Source organism: Leptinotarsa decemlineata, unplaced genomic scaffold, assembly GCF_025532065.1.
Source record: "Leptinotarsa decemlineata unplaced genomic scaffold, Ldec_3_MD MMD2_tig00026282_RagTag_RagTag, whole genome shotgun sequence".
NCBI classification, from domain to species: domain Eukaryota; kingdom Metazoa; phylum Arthropoda; class Insecta; order Coleoptera; family Chrysomelidae; genus Leptinotarsa; species Leptinotarsa decemlineata.
Genome location: NW_027412668.1, coordinates 825,623 through 843,680, shown reverse-complemented (window position 1 = coordinate 843,680; position 18,058 = coordinate 825,623). Strand labels below are relative to the sequence as shown.

General features: G+C 34.6%; 1 protein-coding gene and 1 non-coding gene across 2 annotated transcripts in view; one reads left to right on the top strand and one right to left on the bottom strand.

Annotated features, from left to right (window-relative positions):
* Positions 1 to 18,058, top strand: part of LOC111502214 (uncharacterized) — a 42,788-nt gene that overhangs the window by 4,898 nt on the left and 19,832 nt on the right. The window contains 6 exon segments of the mRNA XM_023156222.2: positions 4,942 to 5,451; positions 13,039 to 13,208; positions 14,904 to 14,916; positions 14,919 to 14,965; positions 16,124 to 16,304; positions 16,751 to 16,895. Of these exon segments, the coding sequence (XP_023011990.2) occupies positions 4,986 to 5,451; positions 13,039 to 13,208; positions 14,904 to 14,916; positions 14,919 to 14,965; positions 16,124 to 16,304; positions 16,751 to 16,895 (1,022 nt within the window). The 5' untranslated portion in view covers positions 4,942 to 4,985.
* Positions 3,379 to 3,450, bottom strand: TRNAT-CGU (transfer RNA threonine (anticodon CGU)). The gene has a single exon. It is a non-coding gene; the product is annotated as a tRNA-Thr (tRNA).

Sequence of the window (18,058 nt, the reverse complement as noted above, 5' to 3'; positions counted from 1 at the left end):
AATCTGTACAATACTCATCGATTTTTGTGAAGCTTTAAAGATGAAAAAATGTCCTGACCATCCTTATCCACTCTCATGGGTTCACTTGTTTTGTAGGGCTACATACCTGCTACTATTATTATTGGGTCTTTTGTGTTCGCTATTTCGTCTGGTAGATTTCAAATAGATGCAATTATTATATGGTCACTTTCTGTTCGAATTATTGCTGCTCTGGCATGCAGTTACCTGCGTTTTCAACATGAATAGATTCTGTTTGAGACACTGATACGTTTAAACTTCATTTCTTTAGATTACACTGAAAATTGTCACATTTAAGTAACTTCCATTTTCATAAGATGGTTTGTGGAAAAATGCAAAATCATGTTTATAATTAGTTTGCTGTCGAAAGTGAATTTTTGCGTCATTGTCTCCTTGGTTGTTTTGTGTTTAACAGATCTCCGAAGGAGTACTCAAGAGGGGTCACATCGGGAGATTATGCTGGCTATTCAAATATATGTGAATCATAATTAAATGTGTTTCTGAGTCTTTTTAGCGTTGAAACTGAACTGTCATTCTAAAAGCTCATCTATTTTTCGCTATTCATTGTTCATACGTTGTTGACAAGTCATGAAACTTAATTCAGCGACCTATATCGTCTCTGGTTGAACAACTTGCTGTTGTTATCGGTCGTTAGGTTTATGTAGATCCTTCTTGTGGCTTAAGGATATTCATGACAGATCTAAATTCACCAAGTTTTCAAAATATTTTGAACTGTACTTTGAACTTAGGATATATCTGCTTTGCCCAACGACGAATCTATCGTCCGATAGATACGGTAGATACTACTTTTCAACAGAAAAGTAGGAAGAATCATCTTGATATGACTTGGTTCATGTGAATTCTTCTTGGTGATCAACAAATCGGTTTGAGAATATCTGTGACAGGTCCAAATTTTTTGACTCTGTTTATATTCTTCTTACACTAATTTGAGAAATATGCTATTATTAATAGGCATTTCACGTGCATTTTTTAAGTCACAGTTTGGCATCATATCCTAACAATATTTATGGTTAGATTCTTTGCTTTCCACTTTAATGACACGTTTCATTGTAAATAAGAAACATCATAATTGAAAAAGGCTATTTCTTTTCGGCAATATCCAGTCTACCGTCAAGTCTGACAAACAATTGATGAACAAATCAATAAACAATAAGTGCATTGAATATATAGAAAAATATATAGTATTTCAATTTTTTTTTAATTATCCGCGAAACAAAAACATTTCGTATGTTTTTTCAATAACAAAAATCGGCGTTGTTCGAAGTCCTCAAAAATGATCAATGGAGTAGAAATTCATTCATATCTCTGTATGATATTTCGTACCAAACCCACCTCATTTTCCAGACCTTATTTTTATACTTATAATGTACTGTTTGGAACCTTTGGTGTAGTAATGAATATTACTGGAGTTTTTTTCCCAACACCAAGTCGTTATTTTTAACACCTCAACACGTGTTTCGATCACCAAGTGATCATCTTCAAAGAGGAAGATTAAAACTGCGCCCCATCGTGTCAGCTATTGGAGCTCCTACCTACCAAATAGCAAAGTGGCTCACTAAGGAATTTGAAACCTTGTCTATTGCGGAACCAAGTTTTATTATAAAAAACTCTTTAGAGTTCATACAACATACAAAAAACGTGGTTGTGCAAGAAGGTGGGATTTTGGTTTCTTTTGATGTTAGTTCCTTATTTCCTAGCGTCCCAATTCCACAGACCTTGCAATACCTCAGGGAATTACTAGAGAAAAATACTTTCAATAATAACGAAATCGATGAATTCGTTTCTCTTACTAATTTGTGTATGAAACAAAATCGGTTCCAGGTAGAAGGTTGCTTTTATGAACAACAGGAAGGAACGGCCATGGGAAACCCCTTGTCCCCCTACCTGGCAGACCTGTTCATGAGCAGATTCGAAATGGAAACCAATGAAAAGTCGAAGTATTTTCCTAGGATTTGGCCGAGATATGTGGATGATATTTTCGCGATATTCGATGCCAAAAAATCGAATATTGAGGACTTTGTTTTCATTTTAAATAATAGATGTCCATCAATAAAATTCACGTATGAAGTAGAAAATAAGGGACAACTACCATTTCTTGACGTTTTGGTAATGAGGAGCAAAGATGGAGGGTCAGAATACGATATATTTAGAAAAGAAACAAGCACGTACAGGTATATTCCTGACAGTTCACATCACTGTGGACAGCACAAACGTGCTGGGTTTTAGTGCATCGTGTTTTGACTTTCCTTCTAACACATGATAGGTTCACAAAAGAAAGACGTATAATACAGGAAATAGCAGCCACTAACGGTTTCTCGAGGGGTATTGTAGATGACATAATAAGGAAGAAGAAGTTTAGGTTAAGAATAAACGAAATCTCGACTTTCAGAAAGGACCAAAAAACCAAGATAAATATATTTCAGTTCCATACCACCAATATACGAGGAACTTTGGAAAGATTTTCAAGGAACTAGGTATGAAGTTGGTTTTTAAAACAAGTCATACGCTACAGAGCCTTTTGGGAAGTCCAAAAGCCAAAGTCGAGAATTCGGAAAAGTCTGGAACTTACGAAATTGAATGCAAGGACTGCGATGCAAAATATTATGGACAGACAAAAAGATCTATTGAAGTAAGATACAAGGAACACAGCACACTTAAAATATGGAAGACCGGAAAAATCAGCAGTTCAACAAAACCATTCCATAGACTTCAGTTCATTAAGATTAGTTAGACAAGTTAACAACAACAGGCAACTAGATGCCTATGAGAGTGTAGAAATAAGTAAACACAATAATATTATAAATAACGATGACGGACCTATACCAAAGACCATACTATATAGCTTGTTAAAATAATGTTGTTGTGTTTACGGATTACAACATAAGGACACATTGCAAAAATGAATTTAGATAGGCAATATTGATTTTATATAACTGAACATCGTTTTATATACAGCTATAACAGTTAAACATATATTGTAAAATAATAGTTAAGGAAAAATTGTAAAATTAATTTAGGTTGGTATACCTGTATGGGTGGTACACCTGGATGGTTTACCTGTATGGGATATCTATATAGCATAAATAGGGTTAGCTTCGCGTTAGTTTCTAGTTTCAATCTTCCTCTTTGAAAATGATCACTTGGTGATCGAAACACGTGTCGAGGTGTTAAAAATAACGATTTGGTGTTGGGAAAAAACACCAGTAATATTCGGACATTATTTTGCTCAAAAAATAGATGAAAATATCCAAATAAAGCATCCAAATTGCACGCCGAATATTAGGTTTGCTAATATCATTTGATACAACTAATAGAATACTGTTTTTAAAAAAAATCTCATGCCTCCTGTGAGGATTGAACTCACGACCCCTGGTTTACGAGACCAGTGCTCTACCACTGAGCTAAAGAGGCCGTTATGTTAACCTTGGCAAGAAATCATTGACAAATACAAGTCAATGAAACGACTATGGAAGTTTTTTATGAATTTATGTTTCGTTTACAGAACTGCACAGCTATGAAGTAGATCGTTGTAGGAATCGAGAGTGATGATGGAATTATATAACGTTAAATGGAATGAAAATAATGCAAAACACGTAATCTACCAGAGGCGGGTAGTCAAGTGGGGAAAATCATTCAACAGTTTAGCACGCAATATATCAGTTGGTTGAAGGAAATGGTTGTTTTCCCGCGTTTCTTCGCTTTACTCCACTTTGTTTTATTATTAGTTTCTAGAATTTATACTTTACTTTTATGACAACATAATTTCAAATTATAGGATAATATAACCTGTAAACAACAAAAGTAGAGACAAATATGTACCACAAAACTATGATTATATGTTTTCATTGCCTAAAGAACTGTCAAAAATAGAGTGTATGGATCAGTTTGACAATATTGAGGAGCAGTAACATAATTTTACCAAAAAAAAAATCAAGTTGAGAAAGAGTGACAATATAGAAACTAGTAGTTTGTTTGTAATTGTTTATAATGATAATTAGTTATAATTCTGATTCAAAATGAGCCCATTGTTATAAACAAACAATGTGAATATAGCCAATTATTTGATTAGATCCAAAAAAAGTTGAAATATTCAACGATTTCACAGAAGCAAATCAAGTTTGGAGATTGATAAACCCCATATATATTAAGTTGAGGTAGGAACCTTCGAAAGGAGATTTTTTTATTACCTGAATCTTTACTTTATCGAAAATTCAGTCGCGCAACATGATAGAGGTTAGGTGGAGAATATTATAGTGAGCAAATTAAATATAATTGAAGCAGTTACATGGAGGAGTAGGTCTTTTTAGCAATTTTTGAAATCAATAAACGCAGGGATTGAGACAAATCTACGATGAGAGTCAAAATTACAAAAATAAAGAGTTTGGCATTAATAAAACTGAAATAAAATGAAATGGAGGTAAAGATAATATGAGACAAGAATATTGACTTGAAGAAAAAGAAAGGTTAACAAGAAAGAAGAAGTGAAGAATGTGAGAGAGGCAAAAAGAAGGAGAACGGGTCGATATTTTTCAAATAAGTAGAACAACTAGAACGAAAAAGGACTTGGGACAAGAGCTATAGAAATAAAAAATTAATCTAAACCTTGAACAAGTAAAGAACTAGAAAAAGTACCGAAATTGGAAAAATAGCAGAAGAAGAATGATATAACATGCAGGAAAACATTAATCGTTCTGTTAAATTGTTGAAATCGATGAAAGTTTCAATATTGTGTTAAATGTATACTACTAATCAGTTTTGAATCAAATCATTGTCCTCATAATTCCAAAATAAATTCGTTAAAAGTGAAAACTTTACTTTTTGTTAAAGTGACGTTTTCTAATTTAGATCCTTCTCTCAGTAATCTATAACAAATATTGCAATTATATATACTTTTTTTTGCAGCAGGAAGTGACAGTCATACAATGTAGTCACCAGCCACAATCACCATGTCTTCACCCTCGCCCGACCCCCAGAAGGGGGACTTGGCCTACCAGTCGAGCGACACCAGCGACCACGGTTTGCTCGGCCACGCCCACACCTGCACGTGTTCCGAGAAACAGCCAGTAGAAGCGCCCAAAACCGAACACGGCCACTCCCACTGCCTAACAAAGCCCAACCTGCATCACGTCTTGACCGCGAGCCACGCCTCCACTGCCACGGGCCACGCCCACGTTCATTCCTCACCAAAGATAGGTCCAACAGCCACGCCCAAAGCTGCTGCAGGTTCTTGTAGTTGCCATATTCAGGAAGACTGCGATAATATAGCGGAAAGGGATCAGTGCTGCCAAGGAAGGAAGATTGAAGCTGATGATAGGATAGAGGTGTCCCCGTTGCCCCCCGCGCTGCCCCCACGCCCCCCTCCGAGGCCCAGGTACGAAGGTAGCCTGAATTCGAGGCTAAGGCCGAGGATAGGTGAGTTGGTGTTGTTCATTTTCCAACAATTTTAGAGAGACAAACGTTTCTAATAATTCAGTTCAGAATTCCTCAGTCCTTCCAGTGAAACCCGTCACTTTTCCAATTAACGGTAGGAGCGGGACCTTCACAGAGTGGTTTGAACATAGATAAATCAAGTTTCCAACTTTTCGTGTATTTCTTATTGTGGTTTTAATTCGATTCCGCAGGGCTGCGACATTTTCCACGGGAATGGAAAGAACTAATGACCCAAAAAAACCCAAATGTAAAAACCCAGAGGATGTAAATCCGGCGGTGGAGCAGGCCAATGTTCGGTACCTCCCCGACGATTTGTATCTAAGTGATTACGTGCATCAATGATGAAATGGGGTGGTGCACCATCATGCATGAACCCAAAGTGTTGTCCCAGCTATAGAGAAATTTTTTCAGGAAGAACAGTTAACTCTTCCTGTAGAAAATTAAGGCGAGAGTCGCCTGTTGGTCGTTGTTGGAGCAAATATGGACTGATCAAATGATCATCAACTACCTGAAGCCATACATAATATACCTGCGGGGTGTTGATCAGTTTACCGATGTTTCAAAGTATTTAACGAACTGGTTCACCTATTCGCTCGTACATCTTATCGATATGCAGAAGCTGTCTTGTTACGGGGGGCAAATTTTATGAAACCATCTTACTTTTCAATTATTTAGAATGGCGATGCATAGACAATAAAAATGACCCCGGTAAGAATTTAGTTCTAACATTTAACATTGTTGCCGTTAGCTCTCAGTTCAATTTTTATATGAGTTACCTTCAATTGAAAATTGTTATAGTATAGGAATTTGAGCGATTTGATGAAGACTTCTGGCAAAAAACTTAGGCGAGGCAAAAAGTCTCTAGATGGTAGAGACAACCTAACCTCCCGAAGAAAAACTGGGCGTCTGCCCTTGCACTTTTTTGGTAGCTCAAAACTTATTGGAAAGGTCAAAAAGGTTGACAAGTGGATGCCCCACGGTTTGAAAGATCGACAGAAATTATTACGTTCCTAGGTCTGTTCTTCTTTACCTTTTGCGCAACCAAAACGATCTTTTTTTGGATCGCATCATCAAGTTTGATGAAAAGTTGATCCTCTACAAAAACAGGAGACGTACAGGATAGTGGTTGGACATCGATGAGTCACCCAGGCACTTTCCAAAGGGGAAAACCCACCAAAAAAGACCATGGTTACTGTTTAGTGGTCAGCTGGTGTGATTCATTTTTGATGCCACTAATATTTGTCAAATTATGTTATACTGTTCGTTATTTAAGGGCCAGAAAATGATATGAATTAGTCTATCAAAGTGATTTTGAAAGTATCATTCTACATTTCTCCACCAACCACTTCTTCAACATGGAAATAAGGGTCAGTTCCATTAAAAAAAGCAGACACCCACTATTATGTTTAGAAAAATTAACTGTAATCACTTGAATCCATTTCAAATTAATAATTGATGCAATTCAGAAAAGTCCTGGAGGTAAATGGAATTACTCGCAGTGGTGGGGAAGCCAGGGAAATGAAATGGACGGAGGAAATATCGACTATTAGACGCGGGCGTCGCTATGACGACGCTTTTGGCGCCAGGAGTGGACTTTGTGATTTCGGCTGCTGCGGTTTCTGTGACAGATAATTTTTTACAGTGTTCAAGATGATCCAGACATTTGTGCAGATTTTTGCGAGTCAGTTATTGATTCAATAGTAATAATGATAGTTATAATATTTATTTGCATAACTGATTAGAAAAAAGTGTTTTTTGTATTGTTTAGTGTTCATACAACATTATTTTCTTCTGAGTATTTACACGTGTATTTGCACAATTTTTATAGCATATACTATTTTTACTTAATTACTAATTTATTTTAATTTAATTCTCATGGAAAATAATGCACTTAAACTCTTGCTTGAAAAAATTAATTAAATTGTCAATTTCCTAATAATGGTAGAATTTATTGGAATATTTATTACTGATTCATAATTTAAGATCCTCAGCTAATATTCTTGGGTTTACCAGTATATTAAAGCCACATTAAAATTTTCTCATGCATATTTTGATTGCATATTTTTTTTAAATATTTCAGTACCTATGTGTCATCACAAGGGTCACAGAATATTATTATTGACACTTGACATCACCAAGATATTTAAAAACAAAACATACTATTGATGGTATGCAAGATTTTCTTAATCTAATAGTATCAGAATATACTAATTTTTATTTCAGTTTCTACTGATACTTTTATATTCTTTTAAAGTAAATAAGAATAATGTTATGTCCAATATTTTTGTAATCTACTTCAACTATCATCGACCAATTGTGGCAGTAATACCGTCAAAGGCAACATCAATGAACTATTACCGAAGTCACTGATGTATAGAATAGAGCTGAAATTTGAAATAAATTTTTGTATTTATTGAAAATGAATGTTTATTGAATAAACAATCATCATTGTCTGGAAAAAAAATCGTAATATTACAGTTTTACACGGTTCATTGTCTGGAAAAAAATCGTAATATTTCATTTTTACACACTTTATATTAGCTTCACCTGTATGTTTGTATGTATGTTTGTTTGTTTGTAACTCTCAAGCTCGGGATCTGTATCGACAGAATTATCGAAATTATTGGTTGATCTATTGCCGGGCAGATGGCGCTGTACGTAATCTTGAGTTTCTTAAATATTTCATAAATATTGTTTAAAAAAACTAGAAAATACGCTTTCATAGCTTATGAAACTAAAAATTGAAAAATAAATATAGTTTAAAAAACACGCTTTTAAAGAACATCGAACTAAAAGGTTATTTTTTTCAAATACTAGTATTTTTTCGATCGTTATTGTTTTAAGCTTATTTTAAAGACAATTATTTTCTACTTTTTAGTTCGATGTTCTTTAAAAACATGTTTTTTAGTTTTTTTGAACTATATTTATTGCAATATGCCATATTGATTCCTCTCGTAATCTGTTCTTTCATGTTATTTTTCGTGAAGCTCAGTGTTTATATGAAAATAGCTGTTTCCAGAGGGCTTTTTTTTCTTCCAGTTTGTGTCTTAATCCAGTCATTTAAGCTTAAATTAGGTAAGGATCTTGTAATTCGAGATACTCAGCTGTAAATCTGTAAATACTTGTATATTGACACCCTAAAAGTTGTCTCAAAAACCTACATATGGTAGGGTGTAAGCAACTATTAAATTTCAAGGTCAAAGGTCACAAAATTCGGTTTTTTGCGCTTTTTTTTGGAAATATCTCATGTCCTATGGGTTTTTTGCTATTTGTATTCATTATCAATATTGTAGAATACAAAATTCTCTACAAATTTTGTTTAAAAAATTTTTTTATACGGTGAACCGTTTTCGAGATAGAGGGCGGAGAGCGCGCGGTCACAGCATCACTTCAGGTCAACCGGTGCCTCCGGTCGAAAACGCGCCATATATAGTTGATGAACTATCGATAAATCAATGATTATAAATATTTGTCAATTTTTATTAACTATTATATTATATTTTATCATTTTCTTCATGCATTAAATGCTGCTGCACTTTCAAAAACGTATGAAGTTTGTTTCGATGAAACAATGGTTGTACCAGTTACTCAAGAAAAATTATTATCAAATCGAAATAACAAAGATAAGTTCATTGATATGTTAAATGAAAAATTACAAGCTGCAAAAATTACTACTAAACAAGCCAGAGATGATGCGGATGTTCTTATTGTTGAAACTGCAATTGAAGAATCAAAGTCTAAAAAAACTGCAGTTATAATAGGACAACATATTGATTTACTTGTCATTTTAATTGGGCGTACACTGTCTTACGAACAAGAAATTTTCTTTAAAAAAGTTGGGAAAGGTAATGTAAAAACGGAGATATACTCGACTAAAAGTTTTGATAATTATCTTCATTCTGAAAAACTTATTTTATTTCTGCACGCATTAAGTGGCTGTGACACAACTTCTGCGCTTTTTAAAAAGGGAAAAAAATCATTTTTAAAAGTTTTTGAGAAACTGACAAATTTGGATGAACTAGCTGCAGCAGCATTTGAGGAAGAAAATTGTTCGGCCCAGAGATTATTAGAGTGGAACTCAAACCTTATTGGCAGTCTATAATGCTCCGAAATCTGTGAAAAGTCTCGATCAACTTCGTTATATGCATTACGTCAAGTCTACAAAACTTAATAAACCTGTGCAGCTTTCAAATATTCCACCAACAAGTGCAGCTGCTCATTAACATTTCAACCGTGTATATTATCAAGTTCAAACTTGGTTAGGACATGATTTGGAACCCAGGTATGGGGTTGGGCAATGCGAAACGATTTTCTGGAGCCTATCATGACAATTTTACCACCTGCTCCAGAAGATTTGCTAAACACAACTTTCTGCAACTGCAAGAGTGGTTGTGGTTCGCGATGCGGATGCAGGAAAGCGGGCTTGCAATGCTCTTTAGCTTGTGGCCAATGTAATGGGCAAGCTTGTCTCAATGCTCTACCATATCAGAGCGACATTTACGAAGATGGAACCTTTGACCCCGAAATCATGGAAGAACTTGAGACAAATGTCGTTGAAGACGATAATGAAGACCAATTTGAAATTTACCAGCAGCCAGAAGACGACGATGAAGAGGAAAAAGATGATTGAAATTATAAATTGTAGTTTTTGTACCCTTTATTCCATTTCTTTACTTTCAATAAAAATAAATGTATTCAATGATATTTTTTAATAAAAAGATTAATTCATAATTTATTTGTTTTTTATTTTTTCATCATGTAAGAAGTTATAAATATTAATTAGGTTAAAATTCGAATATAATTCCTATATTTTCATTAACAATTCTGCAATTACATGGGCAGGTAAGTGTTGTTAAATAAATTAATACTGAATAAAAAGTGGATATGTTAGGAAAAAAATGATAAAATATAATATAATAGTTAATAAAAATTGACAAATATTTATAATCATTGATTTATCGATAGTTCATCAACTATATATGTCGCGTTTTCGACCGGAGGCACCGGTTGACCTGAAGTGATGCTGTGACCGCGTGCTCTCCGCCCTCTATCTCGAAAACGGTTCACCTTATAAAAAATTTTTTAAACAAAATTTGTAGAGAATTTTGTATTCTACAATATTGATAATAAATACAAATAGCAAAAAACCCATAGGAAATGAGATATTTCCAAAAAAAAAGCGCAAAAACCCGATTTTTGTGACCTTTGACCTTGAAATTTATTAGTTGCTTACACCCTACCATATGTAGGTTATGAGACAACTTCTAGGGTGTCAATATACAAGTTTTTACAGACTTTCAGCTGGGTATCTCGAATTCCGAGGTGAACTTACTATGACTGGACTATCTGAAAGTTACCTACTTCTTTGCATGATCTACCAATCTTTCATCAAAAGTTGATCTCTCATAAAAAATATACCCTTTTCATTTTTGTATAGCCTGTATGATTTTGAAGTATCATTTTTTAATGTTTACTGTCTGTAACATGCCTGATATCATTTATATGATATTCAAAACGAATGAAAATAACTAAAAACAAATATCTCATTGAAACATTGCTTAAACTGAAATTCGGAAGGAAACTATGTAAGTATAGGTACCCCTAAATCTGAGTGCGGTCCTGCATTAAGGCCTGTCATCCCTCCAAAATCAAAATTCAGATAACAGAATCGCAGTGTCTGTAAAAAGACGAAGTCAAGTGCTCTGATACCTTGTCGTTGTTGAATTTTCTTGAAATGTGAACGTCGGGCGTGTTTTGAAAATGTTGAAAATTCCAAACTTCTATAGTAGTGCTACTCTTATCGCTGGATAGATCTGCCAACGAAAACAATGGAACGTGACAATAAAAACCGTCTTCATTCGTCAAATTCAGCTTGAGGGTGTCTATTTTTTGGAAGAAACATGCACGGGTACCCCGTGATGCAGGTGGTTCAATACCACATACCCCCAACAATACAACCCTATCCCCACCACCTACCACATACTTGTGAGTTGATTTTGTTTTATGTGCAAATTTGACGATTTTTCAATGTTACTTTCTAATTCAAGGTCAATACTGTGCTTAGTTTTTGTATGTTATGACCTGCTAGGGATCGCACGTTGATAAGTAAAACCTCGTTAATCCTAGGCTCTGAGGGTTGTCGTTCGTAGGTCATTGGTGATTAGGTCGTTTTATAATTTCCATTAATTTAATGGATGTAGCCGTTACTACGTGGTGGGAAATCATAATGAAGTAACTAACTTACTGCAGTTTCCTTCTATAAGGACATTTTCAGTAACTGCAGTAACGTTAGTTACAAATAATTGTGGTAGAAAACATAGAAAGTTTCAATTCTCTTTTCTTCAATTCTAATTTCGAATAGACAAAACCGACTGTTTCAAAAGTTGAGAATATGTTGAAAATTCGGATTTCACAGATTATTATGCATATGAAAATATTGGTAATAAGACTAATTTCTGCCGGAGACAGAAGTTAAATTCCCTAAATACATTGAGAAAACTGATCTTTTCAAAAAAATTGTTGAGTAACAGTGGACAATTATTTGCAGTTTTTCAAGTATTGGTGTGAGAGAAATTTACAGAGATTTGAATCAAAAAATGAATATTTTCAGTAGGAGTTAGTTTTTTGCAAAAAAGCTTTCTGTCTTAGTAATCGATCATTAAACAAAAAATATGGTAAACTTCCAGAGAAGGAAAGAACAAAATAACTCATGAAAAGAAACTTTTCATGAGTCAAAAAAAACTGAAAATGTGGCAATTTTTGGGTTCAAATATGAGGTTTTGGGGCATTCTATTTCTTTACAATGTGTGGTTGGATGATTTCAAGACTGTTTATATTCGATTTGTAGGCAAAAGAGTGCATGGATTTTTCGAGTTGAATAAATTCGACTGTATACAAGCGGATAGTGCAAAAAAATTACTTATTTTTGCAAAATCTAATTGTTTTAAAATATCCGTATAGGACAAAACAGCAGTAGCGTCAGTTACAAATACAAGTGGTTAAAACGATAAGAACGTTTTATTTCTCATTTTTCATGAAAATAGTTATTTTTCTATTAAGTGCTTGAAAGGAGTATTTTTTTAGTGGCGCATGAGAGTGTTACTGCCATGAAAACACAAATTTTATACACGAAATACAAACAACATTTGTTGTACAACTGTAAATGTGCATGTACATCGTCTAAAATATATCAAATATAAATATTTCCAATACATCTTGAAAATATTATTCAATGTTTTCGAAAAAATCGTATTAAAAATTTTTCCTGTCTGAAAAAAAAGTCCAAAATAACTAAATAATATTTCACCAGTTCGGACTTCCATTGATAATTTAATATAAATTGATTTGAAATCCCTGAAAAAAATAAAAAGATTAACAGAAAATGACAATTTTATTAAAACAAAAAACTGAAATTACAAGGAAATAACATATAAGCTACAACCAGAAAATGAAAAATTGAAATATTAATAAAAGCTGGAAATTAAAAAATATTATTAACAAAAATGAAAAACAAAAATTAAAAGATTCCAAACCAAGTTGGAATGTTAATTTTTCCTCTTTTTTTTTCAGCAAACCCCAACAATGGAGGAATCAGAAAATACGTTTTCTGGTGTTGTTCTTGTGGTGGATTAGCTACCATCCTGGGGGCTTTATTTCTAGCTGTATATTTTTTACTCAGGTCGTATACGTCCTCTCTGGGGTACTTCGAAACCATCCCCACTTTTGTGCCTGCTACCATGGTGAGTCACATTTAGACAAAAATAGTAATAAAAAATTAGATGTTTACGAGGGGGGTCCGAAAAGTTTCAGATCTCAACATGAAGATAGCAACACTCGTGAATAAAAGCTAGTGAATGTCGTTGTTCATCTGTTTACAGCTACTCACCAAAGTTTTAGCCATTTTGGACGCGCAGTTGCTATGAAACAGTCGTTTCAGTGACTTAATGTGAGTGTCCATGAAAATGGACAGAAAGGGGTATCGAGCTGTCATTAAATATTTGTTTTTGAAAGGCAAATCAAAGATGAATTGGATTGTGTGTGTGGGTACTCTGCATCATCATTTACTACAGTGAAATTTTGGGCAGCTGAGTTTAAACGTGGCCGTAAGATCTTGAGAGACGATGAACGTTCGCCACGTTCAAAAACTACAACTACCGATGAAAATTTCACTAAATGGTGCTAGACGACCGCTGAATTAAAGAGAGACACATAGCAGAGGTTACGAACATGTCAAATGAACGTGTTTGTCACATATTAAATGAACATTTAGACATGAAAAATCTGTCCCTGCGTTGGGTGCCGTGTTTGCTCGCGGTGGACCAAAAACGTGTTCGAATGAACATTTCCAACGCTCTGTTGGTGCAGATTAAGCGCGATAAATCTAAGTTTTGGCGCCGATTAATCACTGCAGATGAAACTTGGATACACCGTTATACGTCCTAAACAAAAATACAGTCCAAACGGTGGACTGCTAAAGGGGAATCGGCCTTAAAAAAAAGGAAAACGGTTTTTTTGGCTGGGAAAGTGATGGCGAATGCTTTTTGGGATACTCATGGAGTTATTTCAATAGATTGTCTTCAAAAAGGAAAAATCATTATAGGACGCACCATTATTAGACGAGCTGAAGGCAGAACTTGGGGAAAACCACCACATTTGCACCGTGTCACACCTCAGCGGTTGTCATGGCAAAAATCCACGAGTTACGGTTTGAACTGCTTGACCAGCCGCCTTACTCACCAGATCTAGCCCCAAGCGACTTCTTTTTCTTCCCTCATTGCAGAGAAAAACATCGAGTACGTACTATTTGGATGGGTTACAGATTGGAAACTTTTCAAACCATACTCGTAGAATAAATGAATGGATACTGCTATATTATTTTTTGTTTTGTGAATATTGTATAATATATCACGGATACAATGAATGATTGTACTTTTCAGAACATTGTGTTGTCCAAATTTACTACCTTATTTGGAAAGGAGGGTTCATTAGTATAAAAAAAATGTGGACGACTTTCCAAAAAGCTTTATTTCAAAAAAAGGAAAATTTACGTCTTTTATTTTAATCTTTTTTTAATTTTCTTTTTTTCTTTCAAGCTTGTATTCCAGTTCGTCATCTTTACTTCATATATGTCATATCATTGCATTTCCTTTTTGAGATTATTTTACGACTGTGTATCATTTTATTATTTTATTTTGTTTTAATTTATTTTTCATCTTTAATTTGGAGCTCTTCATCTTTTTTTTAACTCGATTTCCAAGACGAAATTCTTGAAAGGGGTCATTTTTTTCGACTGACAATGTTGAAATTTAATGGGGAGATATATTTTTGAGAAAGAACGGTTTCGTATAAGTAGAAAGGCAAAACCCTCTTTTCCCAATATGTTTCATCGAATTTCCACAACATTCGAAACTTAATTAAAACACAATTTCTTTCAGCTGATTCTTACCGGTTTTGTGTTATGAGTCTTGCGAGAAGAAAGAACAGATACAGTTATTTGGTAAGTATAGAAAACAATCTACCTCTTGGGATTTTGGCTCTGGCAACAAATCCACTGACAAAAATTACACAGTAATCAAGAAAGCGATTATAAAAATAAATAATTATCCTTAATAAAAGGAGAAAATTAACTTTCAATTTTTATTGATAACAATAATATTTTGTTAAGGTTAACTCCAACTACTTCTTGTTGGTATATTTGACATTTTAACTATTTTTCCTAAACGGATATGACAGTCAGGTCCTTTATCATTGACCATTGCCCATTCTCCGCCCTACTAAGAAAGAAATCATTAGCGATCATTGGATCTCAAAATCATATGATCTGAATAGAAGGTTGAATCAAGGTTGACTATCAATCGATCTCTCAAAGTGCTGATTTTAGTCGATATAATATAGAATTTGCAGAAACTTGCCCATGCGCAAGGTCCAACTTTGGCACACTCTCTCTAACATATCGACCGGTATTTCACGTATAAATGCTTCAATATTGGCTACCAGAGCGTCAGTCGTTGCTGGTTTATCCCTGTAGACATGAGCCTCAACATGACCCCATAAGAAATAATCCAAAGGCGTTAATTCACACGATCTAGGCGGCCAATGACGGGCCCCAAACGTGAGATACACCCAAATTCTTTCGCAAAATTTTACACGTAGTGGAGTAACAGAGGCCCAACTGCTGCGAACGGCGGCGAATCGACGTTCAACGGTCATCACGAACACTGGCGGATACAGCCGCAATATTTTCTTCGGTCCTACGTATGCGTGTTGGTGGTTTAATGTCCAATAATGTGAACTGGGTTAGAAATTTAGTCACAAGCTTCCGAATAGCTCCCTCAGTAGGCCGACGAAACTGTCCATAAATTGGAAGAAGTGCACGATGCATTTTCTTCACCGAGCATGAATTTTGATACTAAAATTCAATAATTTGCCAGCGTTGTTCATTCGTAAGTCGATTCGTGGTTAAATTATAGACCAAACTGAACAAGTTTGACAATGACACAAAACACGATACAAGATACCAGCAAAAAATTGCTCATTATATACCTACGCGAAAACATTTGTGACATTTGACCTCGAATGAAAAACAACGCACAAGTGGGGTCGATTTACGAGTTTTTGGTATTGATTTCGATAAAGTGACAGATCTTATTTTCAGATAAAGATATGCGGCCTGTGCTGCTTGGTGTGTGCCTTGACTTGCGTTCTAGTGACAATCACGACAACTGTCATTCACATGAACAGGTTGCAAACGCTTCGAGAATGTGTTTATACTCAAAAAACTAGGACTTGTACCTGTTATTCGGTTTTATTGGAAGCTCATGCGACAGCAGACGATGGTGAGTGTAAAAGTTTATTTTTCCAGGTGAGGATTTTTCAATATTCCCCTTGACAATGTTAGATTTTTTATACACTCAGAAATGGACGTGTGTCTATATTTGTTCCATTGTCTGTAGAAGGTATTGATGAATGAATTCATCTCATCAAAATGGAGGAAATCATGTTTTATTCATTCTTCAGATTTCAAATTAAAATAATCATATATAATGGTTGCATCATCAGTATTCAGAATATTCTCAGTGAAAATTAGAAGTATAAGAGGACCCAAGGTGTATCCCTGAGGAACCCTTTACATCCATGTCAAGTTATTTACCAAAGACTACAAACATTTTTCTGTAATTCTATAGGGTTGAGTTTGTTGAGATGAAGTTTAAATTTGTGCATTTGGTACAAGTTATTAGAGATATCTTCAGCTACTTCTATCATGATGTATATTTTATTTTAGGGAGCAGATACGTTTTCGACGCAACTCCCGATTGTGAGGTTATACACGGCGCCTTATATTCTTGTCTCAGAGCTATGTTTGGGCTGTCAGTCAGCGGAATTTTGGTCTGCATATTTTCGTGCATGTTGGTATATCAGTTGCTAAGGTGAGTTTTCCGTCAAATTCAGGAAATGTAACTAATATAGTTATATATCATTTATAGGACATTTCCCAGTAATAGGCTTTTATTTAAGGTTTGAACTTCTGAACTAAACTGATAAAAATATTTTTATGATAACTTTAGTATGAACTCGGCCGTTTCAACACGGCAAAAGATACTTTCTGCTATATAACACGATTTTCATTTCTAGTCAGTGGCGTCCGGTCGGGATTTGAGAGAAATATTTTGAGAAACGAGTGTTACGGCACTGATTTTTTTGGTTATATGAGGTATAGTCCGTAATCTATCACGAACGAATAGGGTTTTGCAATTGTCCGTAACATTTGCTATGTAGATGTTTTTTACATTTTTTTTAAAACAAATACTGACTTTGTTCAAGTATTTTATATTTCAGAAAGTTATCCAAATGCCAAAGTACTTTGAGAATGGTCTATTTTTCATGCAGTACCCTCAAAAACTGAACTGCATGAATCCATAATGAAATAATGTCGGTTTTGCTAAAGTTGAAACATAATAAAGTTGAATAACACCAATATTTATTTTTTTCTAAACCGATTTCAATAGTGTTATTCAAAGAATCGTAGCATTTTCCCCACCATAATAAAGTGACATCATCTGTGAATAGTATAATTTTTTCATTCATATTGATATCAGGGAAATCATTCACATATATGTGGGCCCCGCGTTGGGCGCCAAATTCTTACACAGTAGCCTCACTCTTTTTCTAATTAAGAGCAAGAAATTGCCCAGTTGGAATGATCATCTCTTGATTTGGGGAGGTAAAGCCGCAGGTCAGTTCTTAATTATTCTATAAATATATTCAAATATAAGTGCTGAAAAGGATTACCAAATCAAAATCTATTATTCGGACACCATCAACGGAACTTTCAAAAAATACTGTAACCCTTAACAACGCTTGTCACTGTAAACCAACTTAGTTACACTGGAATAGGAGACACCTCAAGCATACCAATAAAACAAAGAATACAGTTTACCTGAGAGATTCAATAGGGTTTTGTATCCCTAACATTGAAATAAACGGAGGAATAAGAAATAATGGAAAATCAATATTGAATTCAAACTCACTGTATAAAGAAATCAAAGTGTTGAAGTTCTGAAATTTTGCACACTTTCCAATGGTTGCTTCA